The sequence below is a fragment of the Taurulus bubalis genome (genome assembly GCF_910589615.1).
Source record: "Taurulus bubalis genome assembly, chromosome: 9".
Lineage (NCBI taxonomy): Eukaryota > Metazoa > Chordata > Actinopteri > Perciformes > Cottidae > Taurulus > Taurulus bubalis.
This window is the reverse complement of record NC_136597.1, coordinates 4,451,732-4,474,126: the sequence shown is the minus strand read 5'-3', so window position 1 is coordinate 4,474,126 and position 22,395 is coordinate 4,451,732. Positions and strand designations below refer to the sequence as shown.

Sequence of the window (22,395 nt, the reverse complement as noted above, 5' to 3'; positions counted from 1 at the left end):
CACAGACGACACGTTGTAAGATCTCTTGTTGTTGCTGTTTTGTCCCAAACACACAGACAGAAGAAACACTTACATTTCCATCTCCAGTCCAGCAGAGTACAACTTTACTGGGAGGAAGAGGAACAAACCAATTAGCAGGACTTCTGGGGACCAACACACCCGGGTTGATCGGGTGTGTTATCTGCTATTCAGATTAGCGTTATGGTTTAGGAGGATTCTGCATCATATCTGATGTTAAATAATAATTAATAAAAAGACCCAAATCTTGTTGTGGTGTTTCTTGAGCAGCGGTCAAAAGGCAGCCATGTTTTCTTCCTCACCAAGTGGAGCCGTTTGGCTGAAAGACACTTAAGTAGTATTCAGTTTTTGGACATCTTTACCTCCAATGTCACCGGTAATCATCAAGCAAAAAGGCCGTATGTGTGTGTGTGTGTGTGTGTGTGTGTGTGTGTGTGTGTGTCTGTCTGTGTGTGTCTGTGTACAAGTGTGTGTCTGTGTGTTATTCCTTGACGAGTCGATAGATGTGGTGCTGAGCTCCGTGCTCGTTGTTGGACACCTCAAACACACACGCCATACAAAGCAAGGTCTCCTGAGTGTCTCTGTTGCTGACAACCTACACACACACACACACACACACACACACACACACACACACACACACACACACACACACACAGACAGACAGAGGGGAAAGAAATGATTAAAAAGAGTTAGGTGTTGAAAATGTATCTAGATACTACAGAAGTGAGAATAAAAGTTTTTGTTTGTTGTTGTCAAACTCATTTCAGACACAATAGGCCACCAGATCAGCACCAATTACAACACATTTATATTCAAAAGAAAACTCCACAGTCATTTAAAGACGTTTAAATAGTCTGGTGGGCTGGGGAGGTACAGCTGAATAGTTTAATACCATTTTGAAAACCCTTAAAAGTACCCTAATCATCTACTTTTTTTTAAAATGTATCTAAATGTGCTAAAAATGTCAAATAAATAAAAAACATAGTCGTTAAAATAAACAAAGCGTACCAGCAGTCTTTTTGCCTTTTTCTTTTGTTCTGTGGTATTTTTTCTCTCCTTTATTTGGGAAGGTGGTTCTCTTTGTTGGAATGTTTTTAAGAATCAAAAGACGGCCTTTCGGTCACAAAAGGATCAGGGTCTCTGGTTGAGAGTGCGTGGAAGAATTTAAACTCCCTGGAAGAAAGCATGAAGGCTTTCAGCCCTATTGAGACCTTCGGTTGGTGCACTTCAGCCTTTTGTGGCCAACATGAGTATTACAACAACAAACACTGAGGCCCAATCCCAATGTCCACCATAAACCCTCAAACCCTGAACCCTCAGGGACTTACTGACGTCAGCTGCTAAGTGGTTGAGTGTGAGAGGCGTACATGTAAATATGGTGTAAATATGAATGGGACAGCACTTTGCTGCAACATATCACGTGAATACATACAAAAATATTGTGTACAATTGTGTATTTATTTAATACTTTTTATTCACTGATTTAAACGTCTTCCTCACGAGATGAGAAGTAATTTTAAATTATCTATTTACTCGTTTTGTCAAAACTAAATGTTTGATGAATGTAAATAAATATTATAAATATAATTTCTGCTTGCATTCTTCTGATTTCATGTGTTTTTATGTTCCATCTTTAATCCGTAATGTTGTAGTGTAAATGTATTTTATCACATGCCTCTTTGTTTACCTCCTTTTTTTCACGTCTCCATTCTTCCATGGTAACTGCGTGTTTAAAGTCACATTGCTATGAACTGTGGGTAATTCCCTTAGGCAAAGTCGCCATCTAATGCTGATTTACGGAAAGGGATCATAAAGGGCTCAAAATGTCTGAGAGACTCAAGCACTCCACGATGTGACAATGGGACAGAAATAAACCCTCAAGGACTGTGCGTGCTTAAGGGTGGAGATTGGGATTGGACAAAGAAATAATAATAATCAGCTTTTTACACAAATGAAAGAACTAAGTTGAGAGATGCCTCTCTGGGCCTCCAGAGCACACACACACACACACACACACACACACACACACACACACACACACACACACACACACACACACAGAGAGATGACTGGTGGCCTCACCAGCAGTATAGTGAAGTTCTCCAGCACGCTGTTCATCATGTATTTCTCCGGCAGGTGCTTGAGCTTGTGGATGAAGTTGATCATGTATTCACACATCGGAGAGCGACTGATCCTGTAGACGAAGCGCCCGTTTTCAAACCTTGCGTACTCCGTCTGAGAGAAAGAGAGAGAGAGAGAGAGAGAGAGAGAGAGGGGGAGAGGGAGGTTGTGTTACGGTTTCTGTGGCTCACAAAGTAACTCGACTTCATAAGTCATATGAAATTTGTTTGCAAATTTAGAACAGAAAGCCTGCGGCATCATGGGATGTGTAGGCTGCAGTGTCTTTTCTAAACTCTTTAAACTCTGTGCACCTGATTTCAAGCATCTGCTCCCCGAGAGATCGGAATGCCAAAATGTACATTCATTATGACCCACAAGTCTTTTTTTTTCACATATATATTTGTTGTTCAGGTTTGACTTTGAGTGTTTCCTATTTTTTTCTTCCACCACAATGTATACAGGTTTCATTTCACCAAATAACTGTTAAAGCCAACGGCTCTCCGTGAGCCAGTTCAGAAGAGCAAATCTTAAAGCTGTGATGAATTGGCTTCAGGTTAATCCCCTCAATACAACAATAGTAATAACTAAATATAATAAAACAATATGTGTAAGAGTGCCTCGCAGCAGACTGTATGATCCTGGTGGCTACACCGTAGCAGAATAGAAGCAAACCCTCCTCACCTCCACCTTCTCGACCACCTGCTTGCCGAAGGAGCAGACCTTGGTGGAGCAGGTGATGGTCATGTTCTCCGAGCTCTCGTATTGGCTGCTGACCCCGTAGAAGGCCGCCGGGTCGTCCTGCACGTTGTAACTCAGGTCGGCCTGGCAAAAAAACAAAAACCCAAACATTACCACCTATGGCATTAATTGGGGTACAAGACATCTCCACTGGCCAGAAAACACAAAGAGCAAACATGAGAAGAAGAACGGTCCACTTTGTGCCACAGAGGTGAGCCGACGGCGCCCTCTGCTGGCAGCTCGGCCGCTCGCACACCAAGAGAGCACTGGCCTGAAGCGGACCGGGTCTGAACGCTCAGAGACCAGATCCGCATGCAGTCTTGACATCATCCTGTGAGATTTCTGCCAAACCCCAAAGGAGGAGAAAGGACAGCTGTCATTGGGATTATTTTCCACGGGGAAATGTCGGAACCTTTCCAAAAGAAAGGTCCGTGGATTACAAGAAACGGGGTTACTGATCCTGGAGGATGTTGCCATCTGGAAGTTTACTGGTTTGTTTTCTCTGCGGAGGATCTCTCCTCTATACACCAAATTAAATTAAAAGGATTTTTTATGAGTCAAAAATTCACAATACACGGTCTGACCTCATAGAGGGTTCAACTTCTGGCGAACAAAAAAGCGGAAAACGAAACACAGTTTGCTCAAACCTCCCGTAGCTTTTGTTAATGCTTAACGGAGCTTTTGCAGATAGCCAGACCCTAATCCTACTTTCTAAAAAAAAAAAAATATATATATATATATATATATATATATATATATATATAAATACTGGAAGATACAACAATATATGAAACAATATCATTTGTTTTTCTTCTTTTAATCAGAGCGGCGCTGAACACGCTGCACCTGGATTACAGGATGAGAAGAGGAAGAGGGTTCGTACTGTTTGTAATGAGTTCTCCAAGGAGCACTGTGTTTTTCAGGGAGAATGCACCACACACACACACACACACACACACACACACACACACACACACACACACACACACACACACACACACACACACACACACTGTGCTCTATTAAAGCGGCAGATTATCAGAAACATGCTCCATTGTGGTAGATCAGAGAGCTTTTTAATTAAATTCATACAGAAGCCTCTCTACATGCCTGCCACACACACACACACACACACACACACACACACACACACACACACACACACACACACACACTACTCTCTCTCTCTCTTGTTTGTTGTCATGCTACGAGCCCATCTCACCTCCTCTACATGCATTGTATACTGAGCCCACTTCACTGGTTCTGTCCTCCCCTGCACGATCCCCCCGGCTGCTGTAACCCTCACAGCTACATCCCGTCCAGCACTTTGATACTCAACCTCTCCGCTCAGCCCCACCCCGGGGTTACGAGTGACAGAAAAAAGGAAAAGCCGTCACAATAGCCGTCCTACAAAACCTCCACTGGCTCCCAAACAGCAAAGAATCCAGCTCACCTCATCACGTACGAAGCCCTTCACCTCCCTCGACCCTACGACCTTTCTGACCTCCTGCAGCGACACTCCCCACCAACCTCAGATCTTCTCCATCACTCCCCACTTTCTAATCTGCACTTACAACTAATTTAAATCTGCTTTTTACCTGTAATGCTCATTGCGTATGTTTTGTTTCTTACTGTTATGATGTCATCTCTCTGCCTTGTTTCTATTGTTATTGCCTTTATTGTTTCTGTTTTTACCATGTAAATGGCACAAATACAATAGTACAAATAAAATGTATTTTTTATATTATTATCATTATTATTATTGATAGGCTGTCCACTGTGTAGAATGCCCTGTGTGCTTTTTAATAGATTTGGGGAAGTAAACACAGCCACGATTAACATTCTTAAAATGAACATCCTAAAAACATTCCTCAAGAAGCCACTGGAGGTGAGAAAGAAAATCCCAAAGTGTATCTCTCCTGTGTTCATGATGTAAGAACAGGAGTAAATAAAAAAGAAGAAGAAAAATGTTTTTCTCATGATAGAGTTGTTTCATCTGTGAAACAGGAGGGGAAAAGGTGTACCGCTCATTTCAGCCACAGGAGGCGCAAGTGCACCACTCCACCTGTTCTAAATCGGAGTAAACACATTTATGTTTTCCTCCGGGTGAGTTTTAATTTCTCCGTGGACTCTAAACATAAAGAACATATTGAGTATTAAAATCAGTTTTCACAGATATAAAAGAACTCGTGCTACACTGCAATACAAGAGCGCTCTCTTTACTACCGTGTCCTCCAAAGAACTCTAACTGCTGAGGATGGCAACCTTTTGTTGTGGTTGTTTTTGCCCAGGCCATGCGTCCTTTCGCCCCACATATATGTCAGGAATGTGGCCGCCGACTTCCAATTCATGAGCAGGGCTCTGGTTTTAAAACGTGTCAGTCGGAAAGTTTGACAGGCGTAAAAAAAAAAAATACACTGTCTCTGGGATTCAAGTCCCAGACCAATCTGGAGGATCATGATGAAAATGTGCTTTGTCACACGTCCCCCACTTGAGGGCCTGCTCTGAAATTAGTCGGAGGCTCTTTTGAGACCATCCGCTTAGTTTGAGTTTGTCACAAAAAATAAATCACTCGACTGTCAGCATTACTCTGCTGGGAGAGGAAATTGCGAAATGTGTTCTGTTGCCGGGATTCTTGAAAGTCCTTTGGTGTACTGCAGCTACGAGAAAGAACAGTAAAGAGAGAATGAACGAACACACACACACACACACACACACACACACAGAAACACAGGTGGAGAGAGAGCAACCTGTGAGTCAGAAGGTGAGCAGGTGTTCAAACAAAGCGACTGTGCTTTCATCAACCCACCACCCTCCATATCCCAGGTGGGACACACGCACACACACACACACACACACACACACACACACACACACACACACACACACACACACACACACACACACACACACCTGTAAGTAGAGACAAAGACATGGCACTTGGTGGAAAAATACAGGAAAAGTAGGGTTGAGAAAAAACGTTTAAAATAAGAAAATAAAAAACTGCGGGCTAAATTGTTTCAGATGCATGTGAGGCTGATATTTAAAGAGGAAACAAAATGAAATGTACATTGCTACATTTTAGTTTTTATTCGCTGGTTTCTTTTGTCTCTGGTGTTCATCACTAACGGCGTAGGACAGAACAACCTCATCCACATCTGAAAAGGGAGCGTTGGTTAAGTGCAGCAGACTTTGAGACGATCGGCCCGATTACATTCCTTCTGATGCAAATAAAAAATAATACAAAAATGCACAATGTGAATGTTCTACTGTTTTTGTGTTCCTCATGTGTTTGTTGTGTTACAAACAGGCTCAGACTGAATTTCCTCCTCATAATGACAATAAATGATCCTTGAAACCTTGAAAAAAAGAAAAGAAAAGGCCGTCACGTCAACAGGAAGTAGCTCAGTGTTTGTCTGCTCACCCAGAACTTGATCAGGTAGAAAGCGTTCTGCGGGCCCTTGGCGAACAGCTCCTTGAGGCCGCCCTTCTTCTCGGGGAACTTGTCATAGATCTGCCTGATGTCCACACACTCCAGCATCGGGTCGCTGTAGCTCAGGCTGCTCTGGCTGATGTTCACGAACACATGCTTGTTGTACTGCGGGGGAAGAAAGACGGATGGATAAACAGATTAAAGGAAAATCCATCTTTTTTATTTACAACAAAGCATTCAATTATGAGTTTTGGCCATCTGACAAGTATTTTTATTACTAACAAGGACTGATCAATACTGAAGCCACTTTATTTAAAAACCTTCGTACCTTTGGCCAAACAAATATAATAATTGAGCTCGCTCGACCATAACACTGGCAGAAACTCTCACAGGTTTTCTTTAAATCCGTATTTCATTTTAGAATAGGAATATTTCACATTTCAGTCGGGTTGCTGCAGAAAAAGCACGGAATTTGCCCTTATTCTGTTTTTCAATGTGTATTTAACACTTTTGAAAGAAGTTGAGTTATTGCTTGAAGTTGTAAAGATTTACAGTATGAACATTGATAGAGTTGATGGATTTTTGAAAAATGTGGCCATTGAATGCATTTTGTGTGAGAGCAATTGAATCCGAACAGACAATAAAAGAACGACCTGAAAACTAATATAATTGTTGGCTCTTTTGGAACAGAATCTCACAGGGGAAGAAACAGAGGTTGTGATGTAACATTGTTGTGTCCCCACATCTCCGAAATTAAAGCAGCCCCGTGACGTTTCTGACCACTAGGGCAGTATTGAGTGAGTTTGTTCTCCTAGCATAGATTCCTGCCTGTGAGTTCCTAATAATAAAATGTAGCGACGGACCAGCAGAGGCGGAGAAGACGAAAGCGGTTCACTAGCAGACACGGATGTCAGCAAAAAGGTATTAATAAAAAAACATCCAAAATGATTTATAGTGTCGTTTAACGCATTCTTTTAAGGCCTCGGGAAGGCAATGTATGTAAAGTTGTTCTCGGAACTGATGACAACTGAGGTCAAAACTACAACAATGTTCAAGGCTGATTGATTCATTATGCTCATGTCGAAGTCCCCATCTGAAAGACAGCACTTTTTAAATTGTAAGATGTGAATTGAGATGAAGATGAATTGCATTTTGAATTATGACATACATCATTAACGATGCACTGGGTCAAATAAAACCCCAATAGTCATAATGTGTTACTGAATGTGTTTCTGTCGTCGCCTTTGCCTTGGCCTGCCATTCCAGCCAAATTATACATTTTACTGCACCGGCGTCATAGCGTGTGTGGTGAATGATGCGGGGAAACGCGCCGACCCCTCTGACAACACGGTCCATTTCAGAGTCAGCGTGGAGCGGTTCGAGGTTTTTAACTGTCCAAACAATTGCGACAAGATGAATGCCGGCTGTCCGTGAGCCCGGGGTGGAAAAATGACAGCGAGTCCAGAGTGTGGCAGGATGACGGATAGGCTGAGCCGACGCGAGAGATAGAGCTTTACAAAGGTTATTCATACCAGGATACACACAAAGGGCTTTAACGCCGCACGCTGCTGCGGGGTTATCTGTCATCTCTGTTTATGGGACAATAGGGAGTGCTTATTGTAGACTGCTGCTCTCTCTCGGTGTGTGTGTGTGTGTGTGTGTGTGTGTGTGTGTGTGTGTGTGTGTGTGTGTGTGTGTGTGTGTGTCAGACTCACTGCCTCCTGGTCCCTCTGTGTCTCCAGGAAAGATGAAAACTCCACCAGTCGTAGTTTGGTGGTGCCGATGGAGCGACCCTGCCACGCCGGCTCCCTGTGCGTTTGGGCTGCAGTGGGAGCCTCGTAGGCTAGACAACACACACACACGCACACACACACACACACACACACACACACACACACACACACACACACACACACACACACAGTGTCACTACAACATCATACGGTCATGTTATTTAGCAGCAATGCCAGCGTAGCTCTTTGCACATGTGTGCCGCCACGGGAGACTCCAAACTCCATTTACGCCTCTTGTAAGTCAGACTCGTGCTTTTGGAACTGACCGCTAACACCAACCAGAAAGTACATTCTGGTTACAACATCTCCAGAGTCACTAGGAGCTCCCACACACCGGGTGTCGGGTTTGTCCCAATCGCTAAACAGCTTTTAGCATGCTAAGTGGCTTTTAGCCGCAAGCAGTCAAAATGATGAAGACTGTCTTTCTCTTGAAATGGTAATTAACCAAATAAATGAAAATGCATTTTGTATAGTATATATATCCTCGGTATATATAGTATATATATATATCCTCGGCCCAACTCTTAAAATGGTTTCAGAGTAGAAACTGTAAGAAATAAAGCAATGTTCTTCATTACAAGAGATAGAAAGTCCTCCGGTGACATCTTCACAAGAAGAATCCCTGGGACACCCGGGTGTCCACACAAGTCTTTAAAAAAAAGACACCCTGTAGAGAGCCAGTGGGCCCAAATGGCAGCGAGAGAAGAGGACCGCCTGTTCGCTTGGCAGAAACGAGATAATTGCGCCCGCGTTCCCGCTCACCTGAGATGGTGTTGGTCCCCACTGTCTGCACCACGTAGGCCTGCTGAGAGAACGGCTTGATGCTGAGAGACACAGACGTATAGGAGAGTGTTAAAGAAAAGAAAAGAAGGAGGCACAGTAGGGTCACTACGTTCTCCAGGGAGAGAGAATCATCTTCTCCCTTTATGAACAGGAAGCAGGAGCACGAAGGTCAAGAAAGTCTATGGAGTTCAGTACAAAGCATTTACAACCATTATCACCATCAAGATCATCATCATCACATGGTCATGTAACAGCAGCTGGCACTGAGGCGAAGAGGGTTTGAACTTTAAGCACAATGTAGTAGTGAACAGACACCAATGTCAGATATGGGGAATGGTAGCAAGGGAGGTTTTTACACTCTTAATTTGAAACTCTGCATATGGTGATATGGGGAAAAAATTATCCTTCAGTAATTTTGGCAGGATGAGGCAGATTCCAGGCATCGATTATGTCAATCGGTGAAAATCACAACAATGGTTTCTACTACAAACTAGAAAAACCATAGATGTTTCAAATCTAACATTAAAATATATCGAAAATAAATAAATATTGTTTTACTTTTACATTTATATTATATTTAAGTTAGATATGACTGTGACTTACTCTTCTGTGGCGGAGCTGGACTGTCCTCCAGGAATCATTCCCTGCCACAGCTAAAACAAGAACAAAAAACACACACATTGATGTGTGACTTCAAACTGAGCAAATGTAGCCAACAAATTGCACAAAAAAATAGGTGCATTATTATTCATGTCCTAGTGTTTCCCGTGGTCCATTTGGAGAGAATACATGCAGTGTTTGTGTGTGTGTGTGTGTGTGTGTGTGTGTGTGTGTGTGTGTGTGTGTGTGTGTGTGTGTGTGTGTGTGTGTGTGTGTTACCTGTGCGTTGCTGGGAAAGCTGCTCCGTACTATTCCGGGCAGCAGCTTGCTGTGTATGGCGGTGGCCGAGACGATCTGGGCCGAGGACATAGAGGAGATGCTCTGCAGGGCCTTCTCCTTGGCGTTCTGGTCCTGCCACGGCAACAAGACCCAAACACACACACACAAACATTATGACCTTCATCATCATTATCATCCCCATGAACATGATCCTGGCCCCTACACAACCCAAACCCATAGTGAAAACTAATATCAGCGCACCAAATTAGGTCACATTTTCTGGAGTAATGAAATTTAAAATCACAGAGAAAACCAAAGGCCTTGAATGGAGAGAGAGAGAAGGGAGAAAAAAACATCCCGATGGTTGTCATTATCTGGCCGGGTCGGGATCAGATTGGCGCTTCCTGCTACTTTCTGGTTAAGCAAAATCAACACGCAGCAATTTGAGCAAACGGCCCGATGTGGAGCGCTCATTTGTTGTGCTGTTGGACATGTGACATTGGACTCTTTTATTCTCTTTTAGTCTCTTCTATTCCAATAGAACCTAGGAGCTAAAACCGGGTTTATAGTCAATTAAATAGCTATCGCAGAGGGCTTCTGAGGAATTAAAAACAGGTAGCGATGCGGCTTCGAAGCTGTTGGCGGCTCGTTCTCGACAATCGGAGCCCATTAGTGCGGAGCAGGGTTCAAGTCCTTCCATCTGTCCACCATCGTCTAGTATTTAGCCTTTTCATGAGCCAAGTACACACCTTCTCCTCCTCTGCGTGTGCGTGTGCGTGTGTGTGTGTATTTGGGTGTGGCGCTCTGGTTTGTGGCCCCGGGAGGAAGTCATAGCAACAACAGTGGTGAGCCGAGCTAAACGCGTTTCACACCAGTCGGGGGGGTTGGAGGCCTCGGGGCCAGCGAAACACAACGGCTCCACACAGAAGATTTTACAGTCGGTCAAAACACGCGAGCCACGCTTGTAGCGTCTGAACTGGAAGCGACGAAGAGTCCTCGGAGCAGAAAAACAGACGATTGAAATGGAATTAGAGGCGCTGGAATAGCTGCAGGATCACTAATTGGCAGCTTCACTCAAGTTAATTGGCACTGAGAGAAATCTCTTCTCCTAGGGGAAGTAATAACGTTACAGGAGGCACCGAGATGGGAATCATGCTGGATTTTCATATTAAATACAAGGAGCCATATGGGTTTGATAACATCCTTGACCTGAACTCATTTCTTTGAAACCGCCAGCCCATGTGTTCTGGTTTTAATGGGGAATCCAAGAGCAGTGGGGGGGGGGGGGGGGGGGGGGGGGGGCTCTTACATCATGTCCAAACAACATGGGAGATTTATTTTGACGATGAATAGTGCCAAGACAATCTATTGATAACCAGTATATATTTATTCTTAATCGTGTAAGTAATTTCTTAAAAGAGAATATAAAGTGTTGTTTAAAAAATGTAATTAAAAATCTCAGTACATTTTTTTATGTTACTCAAGCAGGAGTAAATAGCACATTTGTTCCGGTACTATTTTCAGATGCAAATCAATACACATGTGGTTCTCTGGAGTGTTTGGGGCAGCAGGGCGGCGATCGTGGTATGTGTGTATGCGTGTCTGTGTGTGTGTGTGTGTGTGTATGTATTCATGGTAATGAAGGAGCAACAGTGAGACGAAGAAGAAGAAGATGAAGAAGAAGAAGAAGAAGAAGAAGAAGAAGAAGAAGAAGAAGAAGAAGAAGAAGAAGAAGAAGAAGAAGAAGAGCGATACATTGGCTTTTCATTGGATTTGCTGCCAACATGAAACATAAAGAATGTCACCAAACCCATCTTTTAACCAAAAAAAGGTCAAATATTTCTTGGTTTCGGTCTTTTCAATGTGAAGCCTCTTGGCTTTTGGACTGCTTCTATTCTGACATCCTGTGCTTGTGGCGAATTGAAATCAATTGAGGAAAGAATCCAAACAATTTCTTTTATAGTGGAAATATCAATTGGCTGCCTACATAATGATATAGCTTTAAATATAGAGTACAATTATACATTTTCATGCTGATTCACTCTTCCCAATGTCGTTTTCCAATACCATTTTAAAGAAAACGGCATCACCAATACCGCTGAAATGTTTGATCCATATCTCTTCAAATAACCTCTCCCATCACGTTTAATCAACCAGCCGTCATTTACTTTATGACGGCAAACATCAATTCAGCCCTCGCCGCGTCCCCATTCGGAGTTCCGACTGCTCTTCTCGGAAAACAAGCGCTCCTTTGTTGCTTTACATGAAGTTAATTACAACCAACAGCGGTGGAAGAAGAATAAAAAAGGAAGAGATGGAGAGAGAGGGGAGGAGGAGGAGACCGTGGAGGGCAGGAGATTAATAGACTGAAAGGAGGGCGGAGGGAGTGTAAGGAGGGGGGTGAAGAGGAGAGGAACGGATGAATGAATGTGTGGATGTAAGAGAAAGACAAGAAGAAGAGGAGGAGACAACCTTAACAGGCTTAATTAGATACCTAGGATACTGGCGTCACTGTGGCAGCCATCCATCCAGTTACACACAACGCATTCAGACGGCTTTGATGCATCATTGTGTTGGGTTTGCAAAACTAGTCCGATAGTGCCTCTCTAGGCCTCAGGAGAGCTCAACATTTAAAACTATTCACGGTGAAAGTCTGTATTTTAAACGGTAACGTTTGAGGTTTTCACGGCGTTAAATACTGTTAAAGCAGATTCACTTTCTGGAGGTGGTGCTTTTCTCTTTCTGTTTAACCAGAGCGGTGCATTCATTCAAAAGAAAGTGGGATTAAAAAAATATATATTTTTAAAAATGTCACTTCCTGTGAATAAGAGGATTTTTTTCACAATAAAGAACCACCAAACCCTAACCCTTACCTTTAGTTTAGATTGAAACTCCCTGGATTTTCTTCTGGCTAAAACCTGGATGTGACTGGATACCTGAGGAGAGGAGAGGAAAGAAATGGAGAGGGGGAAAGGGGAGAGGAGAGGAGAGGAGAGGAGAGGAGAAGAGAGGAGAAGAGAGGAGAAGAGAGGGTAAAAGAAAGGAAGGGGGGTTGGAGGGGAGAAAAGAGAGGAGGATGGACCAAACAGTGAGTTGCCATGGTTATGAAAGGACTACTGCCACACTGGGAGGGCACACACACACACACACACACACACACACACACACACACACACACACACACACCTCCCCTGACAACAGTGAATAGACCCATCTATGCACATCTTTTGAGAGAGCAGAAAGACACCTGGGAAAACAGGGCCAAAGAACTAAGACAGTACGTTACACGACACACAGGGGGCGCCGCTTTGTGCTCCGCCAAGACACAGACGTGTACATGTCAGTGGGTGAACAGCCCTCCATGAACAACAACAACAAAAACAGCATTAAAAAGCACAAAAGCCTTCTTATATTTCTGTATGACCTTCTGTGTGTATCAGTTTCACTTGATTACACAGAGTCTGGAAAATGTCGCGGGCGGCAACGTAACGCGTCCTCTCCTGTGCCGACATGGTGGTAGACGCTGCGCCAATATACGAAAGGATCTTCAACTGAGAAACCAAACTGTTATCGTGACACGCCAGACCTGTATTTTCTTTTTATTGTACTTAAACAAGGGTTTGACTTCTAATTGCATCGAAGAATATCTTAGAATATAGAGGGATATATGTATATATATATACAGGGCTCTCACGTTTTTAAGACAGGTGAGAGTGACATATCCTCTCCCCCCCCCCCCCCCCGACCGCGCAACCGCCCATGCCGTATGCCCCAAAACCAGCCCCCTTCCTCCCCATATTATTATTAGCTTTGTTTTCATTGGTTGCTGGATTACATTTCACCCAGATACAACAGATACGTTTTTCTGATTGGCTATTCGTGTAGCCCATTTCTTTTTTTTGATTGGCTGATGAGTGGCACCTCACGGCAGAACTACAGGGGATTCGGGGAGACGTGCTTGATTCCTCCATGGTGAGGGCAGCGCAACCAGGTCATGTTTGTGCGCTGCGGCACATTAAATAGCCTAGAGTTTTTTTTCAGTGTGAGAAATACGATGTGTGGCGGGAGGGCGTGACTTAAGACCGAAATGCGTGACAGTCACGCTCAATGCGTGACACTTGAGAGCCCTGTATATATATATATATATATATATATATATATATATATATATATATATATATATATATATATACATGTATAATATATACGGTATATGTGTGTGTGTCCAGTCATGGAAAGTACCTCAGTATATGTACTTAACCCTTAGGAGTCAGCGAGCACGGATCCGCGCTTTACGATACTGATGTTTTGAAAATATTCATTTTATTGCGATAATTCTGCAAAAAAAAAAATTCAGTTGAATTTCCGCTTCCGCTGCCTTCTTCCCGCGGGGTTCCTACGAGATTTACAGTGAGATCTGAGCATCTAAACGTGTCGGATGACGCATCCAGACCTTCACTGGGAGTCAGGAGAGAAGAGGCCCAGCTAAGAGTTCACCTGAGCAAAGCTATGTTGGAGTGGATGGCGGAGATTTAGCGCCCTGATGATTCGATAAAGAGGACAACGCCAATAAAAGGGATCCATTTGGGATGGGTAAGTATATTTACTGAACTTTGCAATAGCATATTTATGTTAGTAACGTGACCTGTAGCCAGCTAGCGCTGCTGCTAACAGGAAGCTAGCGGGAGGAGGCTAACGATGAGATAGCTCCTGCAGTGTTGGATGTTGTCTTGCATGGCTAAGACTGAACGATGCATAATCAACTTTTGTCCCTATCATCATTAACTTTTTTTCAGTGAACATAGTACGAATACTAGTGTTGGCTCTCCATTATGTGTTTGTAAGACTGTAACTAACTTAGTTTGTTGACGTTAGCTTAGCTTAGCAACGTTAACACTTCAGATGTCGTTTTACGTGTCTAGACTGAACGGTGCAAATCAAATATTGTCACTATATACTGACTAGTGAATTTATTTTACAGAAAGGAGTCACAGCAGCTAGGGTCCAGTGGACAACATGCAGACTCCCAGTCCGTCTCTCCCTGCAAACCGATCACCACCACCAGCCGGCCACAACGCCAGCCACAGAGCACATCTCCACCATATAATAATACATTTGTTTTTAGACCTTTATTTCCCTGTATCTTCCCTTTTATTTATATGCTTTTGTGAACCTAACACCTTTGGTAAAACAATTTCTAGCACCAAAATAGTTTGTCCATATTTTGAAAAATTTCAAAAATCAAGTGTCACTTTTTCAGCTTTAGGGCCATATTATCACTTTACACTTATGTTTTATGTCAATGGTGCCTCATTATATAGAGAGCTGAGATTGTTCTGCAATTTTAGATGTAAAACACATGGGTATCTATCATATGCAAGTGACTTTAAAAAGGTGAATTTATGAAATTATGTAAAATCGAGAAAATGACCCTTGACTCCAGAGGGTTAAGTACACTTTTTCCTGTTACTTTACTCTTCTAACTCACTACAATGAGGGAAATCTCATTTGTTTGACGGCTTTTGGTTACGTTGCAGAGATAAATATATGAGATGAGCGAGGATTGGTTTTAGACTTCCTGCTTCTTCACAGAGCGTTTTGTTCGTATACCCTCTTGGCGTTTCGCCGATGACCCTCTGACACAAATGACGTGCACTTGCAGCTCCGGGCGTCATCTTTGGCCGACCGCGCCGCCGGTGTCTCTCCCGAGTAAAAGCTTTAGTGAGCACTGGATTGCAGTGTCATCAAAAAATACAAATAAAAATCAACATGAGAAGTAACAGCTGAAAAGCGCTAATTTGTACTTGAGATGGGGACATTCAACATGTTGTTGTTTTTTCCTAATATGAGAACAGGTATCATCGGAACTGTCGAGGCGACCCCCAGCGACCAATTGAGTTCCCGACATAAAGATGCACCAGGCAGTGATGCATCACGGCAACGAGATGGAACTGGTAAAGACTAATGTAGAAAACGAACACATAAAATCGGGCGAAGCGCAGCTTTAAATGGTCCATTCCCCGCCAAAAAAAACTGACCGCTGACAGCGACCGTTCAGCCGTTTCAGCCGTCCTTGTCAACCTCTCCGTGGAGCGCCGCCCCCTCATTAGCCCGCGTGTATAATGTGATATGCTGTGATACATGCCGCAGACGGCGTGATTGGATTTCATCATTACCTGTTTCCTCGTCCGCGTCTTGCCTGTTCGGAGCTTGATGTATCTGGCTATCAGCTCATTCCGACCTGAAGGGGAGGAGGAGACACAGGACACACTGGTGAGATATTCACACGCATTTCAAAACGCCATTTGTAGCCATCTTTGGTTCTCAGGCACGAGCACAAGTCGCGTGAACCCAGCGAACACCGGTGCCTGATTTTGCTTGACCCGGCGACCCCTGGTGACGTGCAGGTTTCACGTGTGAGCCCTCACAGACACACACACACACACACACACACACACACACACACAAAACCACTGCCCTGAATACACATGACCCAACAATACAGGTATTCATGCGGAGCAGCCGTCCCCCTGATTAAAGGAACCAGAGGGCCAGCTGTACCCATGCTTACGTGTGCGTGTACACACACACGCACAAACACACACGCTTACAATGCTGAATAATTCAACCCATTCAATAGAGAGCGTAGCAGACTCAGCATGACCTGGCGAGCATAGATTAGTGAGGGACAGGGGGAGACACAGAGAGCGAGAAAGAGGGAAAGGAGCGGAGGACCCCGTGTGTGCGCACATGTGTTCAGATGTGGGAGTATCTTGCAACCCCTCGAAACCCAGATACTTTTTTATGGAATTACATAATTATTCAATTTGCTAACGAGCGCTCCCCCCAACAGCTTAGTTTGGTTTTGTCTCCCGGTGTGTTTTCTGTCGTGACTGGAGTGGAAAACCAAAGTCAGGCCAGCTGGCCAACTGATGGTCAAGATCAGCACAAAGCCAAACCCCATCCACATCCACACACACACACACACACACACACACACACACAACCCAAATGGCTCGCAACAATAGCCCTAACTAGCTAGCAGATGGTGTGCGTGCGTGCCTGTGTGTGTGTGTGTTCTGACCAATCCAATTCTCACTGAGATAGGGAGCTTAAGACTGATAACATCTCCAGCTTCCCCCATGCAGGTGTTTTCCTTCTAGCAAGTCAAAAGCTGCGACTGATGACGGCACGCACACGCACACACACACATACGTGTATGTACATGCATGAGTGCCAACACACACACACACACACACACACACACACACACACACACACACACACACACCCTGGCTGCTGAGGCTGACATCTGACTCCAGAGGGGCCAGCTGGTCTTTCTAGGAGGCTTAACGGTGAATTATCATCCTTCAGTAACCCTGCGGCACACATCCCTCGCCCTCCGTTTTTCTCAAAAACTCTCCAGAACACACACACACACACACACACGGTCAGTCCATCCAGCCATCCGTTCTGGCTGCTCCCTTTCTCCCCCCCCCTCCGTCCCTCTCGTAGTGAATGGGCTTCCCTTCTGCTCCCTCCCTCTCCCCCGCTCCCCCCCTCTCTCTCTGTCTATCTCTACTTGCCCAGTGAAAGACTTCAAGGCCAAAGTCAGACCGTGACGAACAGAACCCCCCCCCCCCCCCCCCCCTCCGTTTCTATCTCTGGGCTGAAGCTGCTCTGCGTGCGAGCAGATATTGAGCGAGACGACGCAATTGAAAATACCATCAACAAAAAAACCTACAGAATTTGCGTGTTAGTTATGTGATTTTGGCATTATAGTTAAGATTAGAGAGACAACAACAACAACCACAACAACAACAACAAGCAGACTTGATCTTAAAACGGAAGCAGTGACAGATGAGGAGGAAATTCCCAGATTCAGATAAATAATCATTTACTGTCTCTCCCCGAGCTCAATTAGCAGAGTTATTCATTAAGAACTTCAGACCAAACTCTGGCCCAGAGCTGCTTCCCCAACACCAGGTAATCCCACCACATGTGTTCTTAAGTGGCCACCCAGGTTTCCATCTCGTACAGTGGTGTACGTCTAAAAGACCACCTGTCAATCATACAGTGCTCAGCGGCGGGACTGCACTCTGCACGCCATCTTCTCCCAGTGCAACGGCTCCAACCATCACATGCTCCCACAGGCGCTACACTTTGTGAAGCCATGAGTCGGGGCGGCGTTATCGGCAGTAACCGCCGTACGAGAGCAGTGCCGAGCGATAAGTTAGCTAGTGATGCCATTACTCCACTCTATCGTTGCTTAGCAAATAGTTGCTTACTGCTATATAAATGCTTGAAATTACACATTTGGCACCTTTGGTACAACTTGCCAAACCAGGTGTTCACCTAAGACGCAATAACTTCATGTATTTTAAGAAGAAACAAAATTCCGTGAAAGGCGCGTTGGATACAGTACGAGAAAACTGGATCAAACATCTCAATAGGGCTGTAGTGACGACGTCTGGGAGACATCTGTGGTCTCCGTCACCCATTACCATTCACAGTGTGTCGTGAGCCTTGGTAATACATCTGTTTTGAACATGTGTCTGATCCACAGCTTTGGAGACAGAGAGGGCTCAATACCAATTAAATGACTTTCATATCCATCCAGTGGATCCATACTATGTTTCTGTAGGGGACAAAGGCACTGGCCATTACACTGTACCTCTGCCGTACCTTAGCCAAGGATAAAAGCGCTATTATTCACCTTTTCATCCTCTCTCCCTTTTATACACATCCATTTATCATTTTCCTCTCTCTCTCTCTCTACGCTTCTCTCCCACTAAGTTCATCCCGGCACTTCTGCACATTTTCCTTCTTCTTTTCTTTTTCAGTCCATTTCCCTGCAGCCAGTGAGGGTCCCTACCCATCAGATATTGACACTTTATTTTCTGAAGGAATTACTCACCTGACACTCATTTCCCCATTAATGTTTTTCTCAAAGAAACCACAAAACCACCATTAGTCACAATGTTTTATTTTTTTTCTTTGAATTTACTTTGAACGTTTCTAAAGTAACTTCAAGGTTATGTGCATTCAGCAAGTGTCTTATTGTGCATGAAGAAAGACATTGTGCTTTTTTCTTTTTTATCTGTAAGGTCCTTTCTAGAAAGTCAAATGAAACATCAAGCATGGATACGGTGCAAATGTGAGCCCGTCTACTGCTGCGTGCACAATGAGCCATAACTAGATGCTGATTTATATGCCGAACGCTGCTCTGCCTCAGAAAACAGACACTGTCCAACTCAATTAGGCCACATTGTTAAACGTGGCAACAACTTGGACCCAAAGTCAACAAGGTAAACAAACAGCGCCGAACATGCAACTGAGGCCATGAACAGAGTGGACCGACTGATCGGTGGCGAGTCAATAGCACAAAGGAGCTCAGATGGAGTTTATGTCTATACTGTTGGACTGCATGTCCTGATTTGGTGCCCTTTGTTTGAATTAAGAGAAATCTTAAGAGAATTACGTGTCTATTTCTGGGTCCTCGACTCTCTTTAGAAAACTTCTAATTTTACTGCAGCGGGGTCCGACAGGCTTTTCTGGCCTTTCTGATGGGCCTGTTTACTCATCTAGGTCATATAGAGGCAACAGTATTAAACTGAGACAGTTTCATAACCAATTGAAAGTTTGTCATAGTAATTTAGCCCTTTGCACAAGGAAAGGTTCGTTATTAATTGATTTGTTTGGGGGGGTCGGCCACTTGGGGGCTGTGAAACTAACTGTAAACGCAACAATACCTTTTACATGTACACATCCAGAAACAGATCAACATTAGCTTTCATTGGAGCTGTCCAATGTCCACCTTCCCTTTAGCTCTGTTTTGGTCTCCACCAGCGCATGAGGGGAATTCATGGCTTTTTAGTGGTTGAATGTCCTATTAAATGTTCACAAGCTAGTGGTTAACTTCGTTCTCCCACTACTCTTAATCGTCTAGGATTTAAAAGAAAGCCTTCATAAACTGTAAGCCACAATTTAGTCTTTGTCGTGGCTGAAAAACTAACATCCATAAAAATATTTTGGTATCATTTTGTCAGCATTGTGTGAGCAAGAAGACTCTAAAAAGTGACGTAAAGCTGGAAGGAACGGCAAAGTTGGGTGGTAATTCTTGTGGGTTTGTCCATACAATCGACACCTTTCACATTCCACATAACGATTTTTCCTATTGTTCCCATCAGCTAAATGAAAAGTAATGTTTATATAAATATGTTGGTGTTGAACCTGACTGCACCTCAACCCAACCGAACACCCTTGGGAGGACCTGGAACACAGACCGTGAACCCGGCCAGACGGCATGTGAACATCTCCCATTCGGCCACGGTAGCGTGGCCGAATGGGAGATGTTCACATACGCTCCAAATCTTCAGGTGTCAGCATACTTTTAGGCCATGAAGCGTGTGTTTTAATCCGTCAGAGTCCAGAGGCAAGCTTTCCGAGTGTGCACAGGGGGGGAAAAAGACATCCAATATCTGGGATTTAATTTAATACTCAGAAGCCTAAAACTCTAGTGGAGTCATGAAGAAATCACTAAAGTGCACTTTGCATACAGAGGGAGGGAGAGAGGGAAACAACAGAGTGAAAGAGAGAGAGAGGGAGGGAGGCGCAGCTGGTGGCAGCCAGAGGACCATCTGTTCATCACTCTATTAGTTCACACACACACACACACACACACACACACACACACACACTCTCTCTCTCAGCGTCACGCTCATTCTCAGACGTGCACGCGCACACACATGATGCACCTACAGCTACAGTTTCCTCTCCTTTACACTTTCACCATTACTTTCCTCTGTCCCTGACACTCGAGACCAGGCGACCAGTAATTCTCACGGTCCGACACACAAACGTTTCAGCAGCTCGCCCAGTCTGCGGCTGTGTTCACAACACTGCCGCAGAGATGTGACGATCTATGTCACGTTCTATGTCACGACGCAACTGTGTGAGTTTGTGTTATTGTGTTATAAATGATCCACAGTCTCTTGTTGTGCTGCGCATGACTGGATAAAACACACAAACAAATAACACAAACAAGTGCAATGTAATTTAGCTTCCAATTTCTGAGTTACCTCCTTATGTAAGAAAAATATGCGGGTATATATCAAACGAATATAATACATCTAAAACAACAAATTAATTGTTTAAGTCAAGATACCAAATGTTCCATGGTGAAACATTTGCTGTTTTAAATTGGATATTTTTGCTTTTGGTTGGGTTGAACCGAAAGTCTGAAGAGGCCTACTCGGCCTCGGACATTTCTCCCCATATTCTGGCAACACGTTCACATCTTCCGTCTTCCCGTCCCCCTTGACTCACCGTACATCTTCCCTTCATCTGACAGTATAATCTTCCTCCTTCCACAGGGCGGGTAGATGGCCAGGGCCTCCTGGAAGCTCTGCTCGATGTCGGGGCTCCAGACCCCCTCGGGGTCCCCGTCCATGGTCTTATCCCCGCCTGAGTCGCTCAGTCTCTCCATGTCGTCCCCTGGACTCTCGCTGCCACTCCAGCTACCGCGATCCATGCTGGCCGCTAGCGTTGCCTCGCCGACGCGTACTCAGCGCTAATGCTAATGGATTGCCGGTGAGTAGGTGACGGGATTAAAACCGCTAATGGCAAACTCAAGCCGACGGTCACACTAATGGAAATAATTAACTCCCCGTGGGGACAGCCAGCTGAGGACGCCTGGAAACTGAATGCTAATGCTAGCCGCTGCTTTGCCAACGGTAATCCAAAATGCTAGCTACCAATAATAATAATAAAAGTGGCTGGTCGACTCAGCAAGATGGTCCGAAACGACACCAAACGGCAGGTAACCTAAAAGGAAGAAATAAAACAGAAGAGAAAGTATAGCATTAGCTATAAGAATTGCATATTTTCTCCGGACAGCGAGATAATCTCCCTGTTATAGTCAAGGCGAAAAGACTGATTGATATGATGACAGACATTCTTTTTATTAATAACGGTGGGTTTGATGCTCACGATTTGATCAGTCCGCACGACCGCACAATTTATTATTTTATGTCATTTCTAAAAAGCACGATTTCACTTTGAGACTTTTTTCTTTTCAGACGGAAGAAGATCCGCACGTGTTGCGTTGCATTCCGATGAAGTGGTGCTCCTACATTTTGTGTCCCAAAAAACAATTTCAGTGGGAAGCACCAAAACCAAAGGTAGTCCTGCAATGCCTTTTTTAAATTCAAAACGGGAGTCTATGACGCTTTAACCTGCGAGTTAGAATGAGCATACAGCTACAAATACAGCATACCGCTCGGTATATACGTATATCCTAAATAATAGCAAGAGTCAGTTGTCAATGTCCTTAAACATCCTGAAACCCTGAGCAACATACCTAATGTTGGTTAATGTTGCCGCTGTTTATGAGATGCTTTGGACTTTCTATTTACGTTTGAACAGTCGTGATCAAACACAACACAGAGTTTCAATCTCAGAAAACAGGGCAAACATAATGAAAATGGACCATTCTCCTCCCTCTGTGGAGCCCGCTCTGTGATTCACGCTGATATTAAGTCGACTTTTCTTTTCTTTTTTACGAAGGAAATATTTTCCCCGTGCAGCTTTAAGTCCCGATCAACACATTGTAGGCCTGCATCCCAG

At 44.1% G+C, this 22,395-nt stretch overlaps 1 protein-coding gene across 1 annotated transcript; it reads right to left on the bottom strand.

The window, feature by feature from the left end:
- Positions 1–499: 499 nt before the first annotated feature.
- LOC306741507 (transcriptional enhancer factor TEF-1-like) lies at positions 500–21,301 on the bottom strand (the record flags this gene model as incomplete). Its single annotated transcript, XM_079223805.1, has 11 exons — positions 500–613; positions 2,104–2,256; positions 2,824–2,964; positions 6,305–6,478; positions 8,029–8,156; positions 8,869–8,930; positions 9,493–9,542; positions 9,769–9,900; positions 12,642–12,704; positions 15,945–16,009; positions 21,097–21,301. The coding sequence occupies 11 exons, from the start codon at positions 21,299–21,301 to the stop codon at positions 500–502; spliced, it is 1,287 nt and encodes a 428-aa protein (XP_079079931.1).
- Between the last annotated feature and the right edge of the window lie 1,094 nt (positions 21,302–22,395).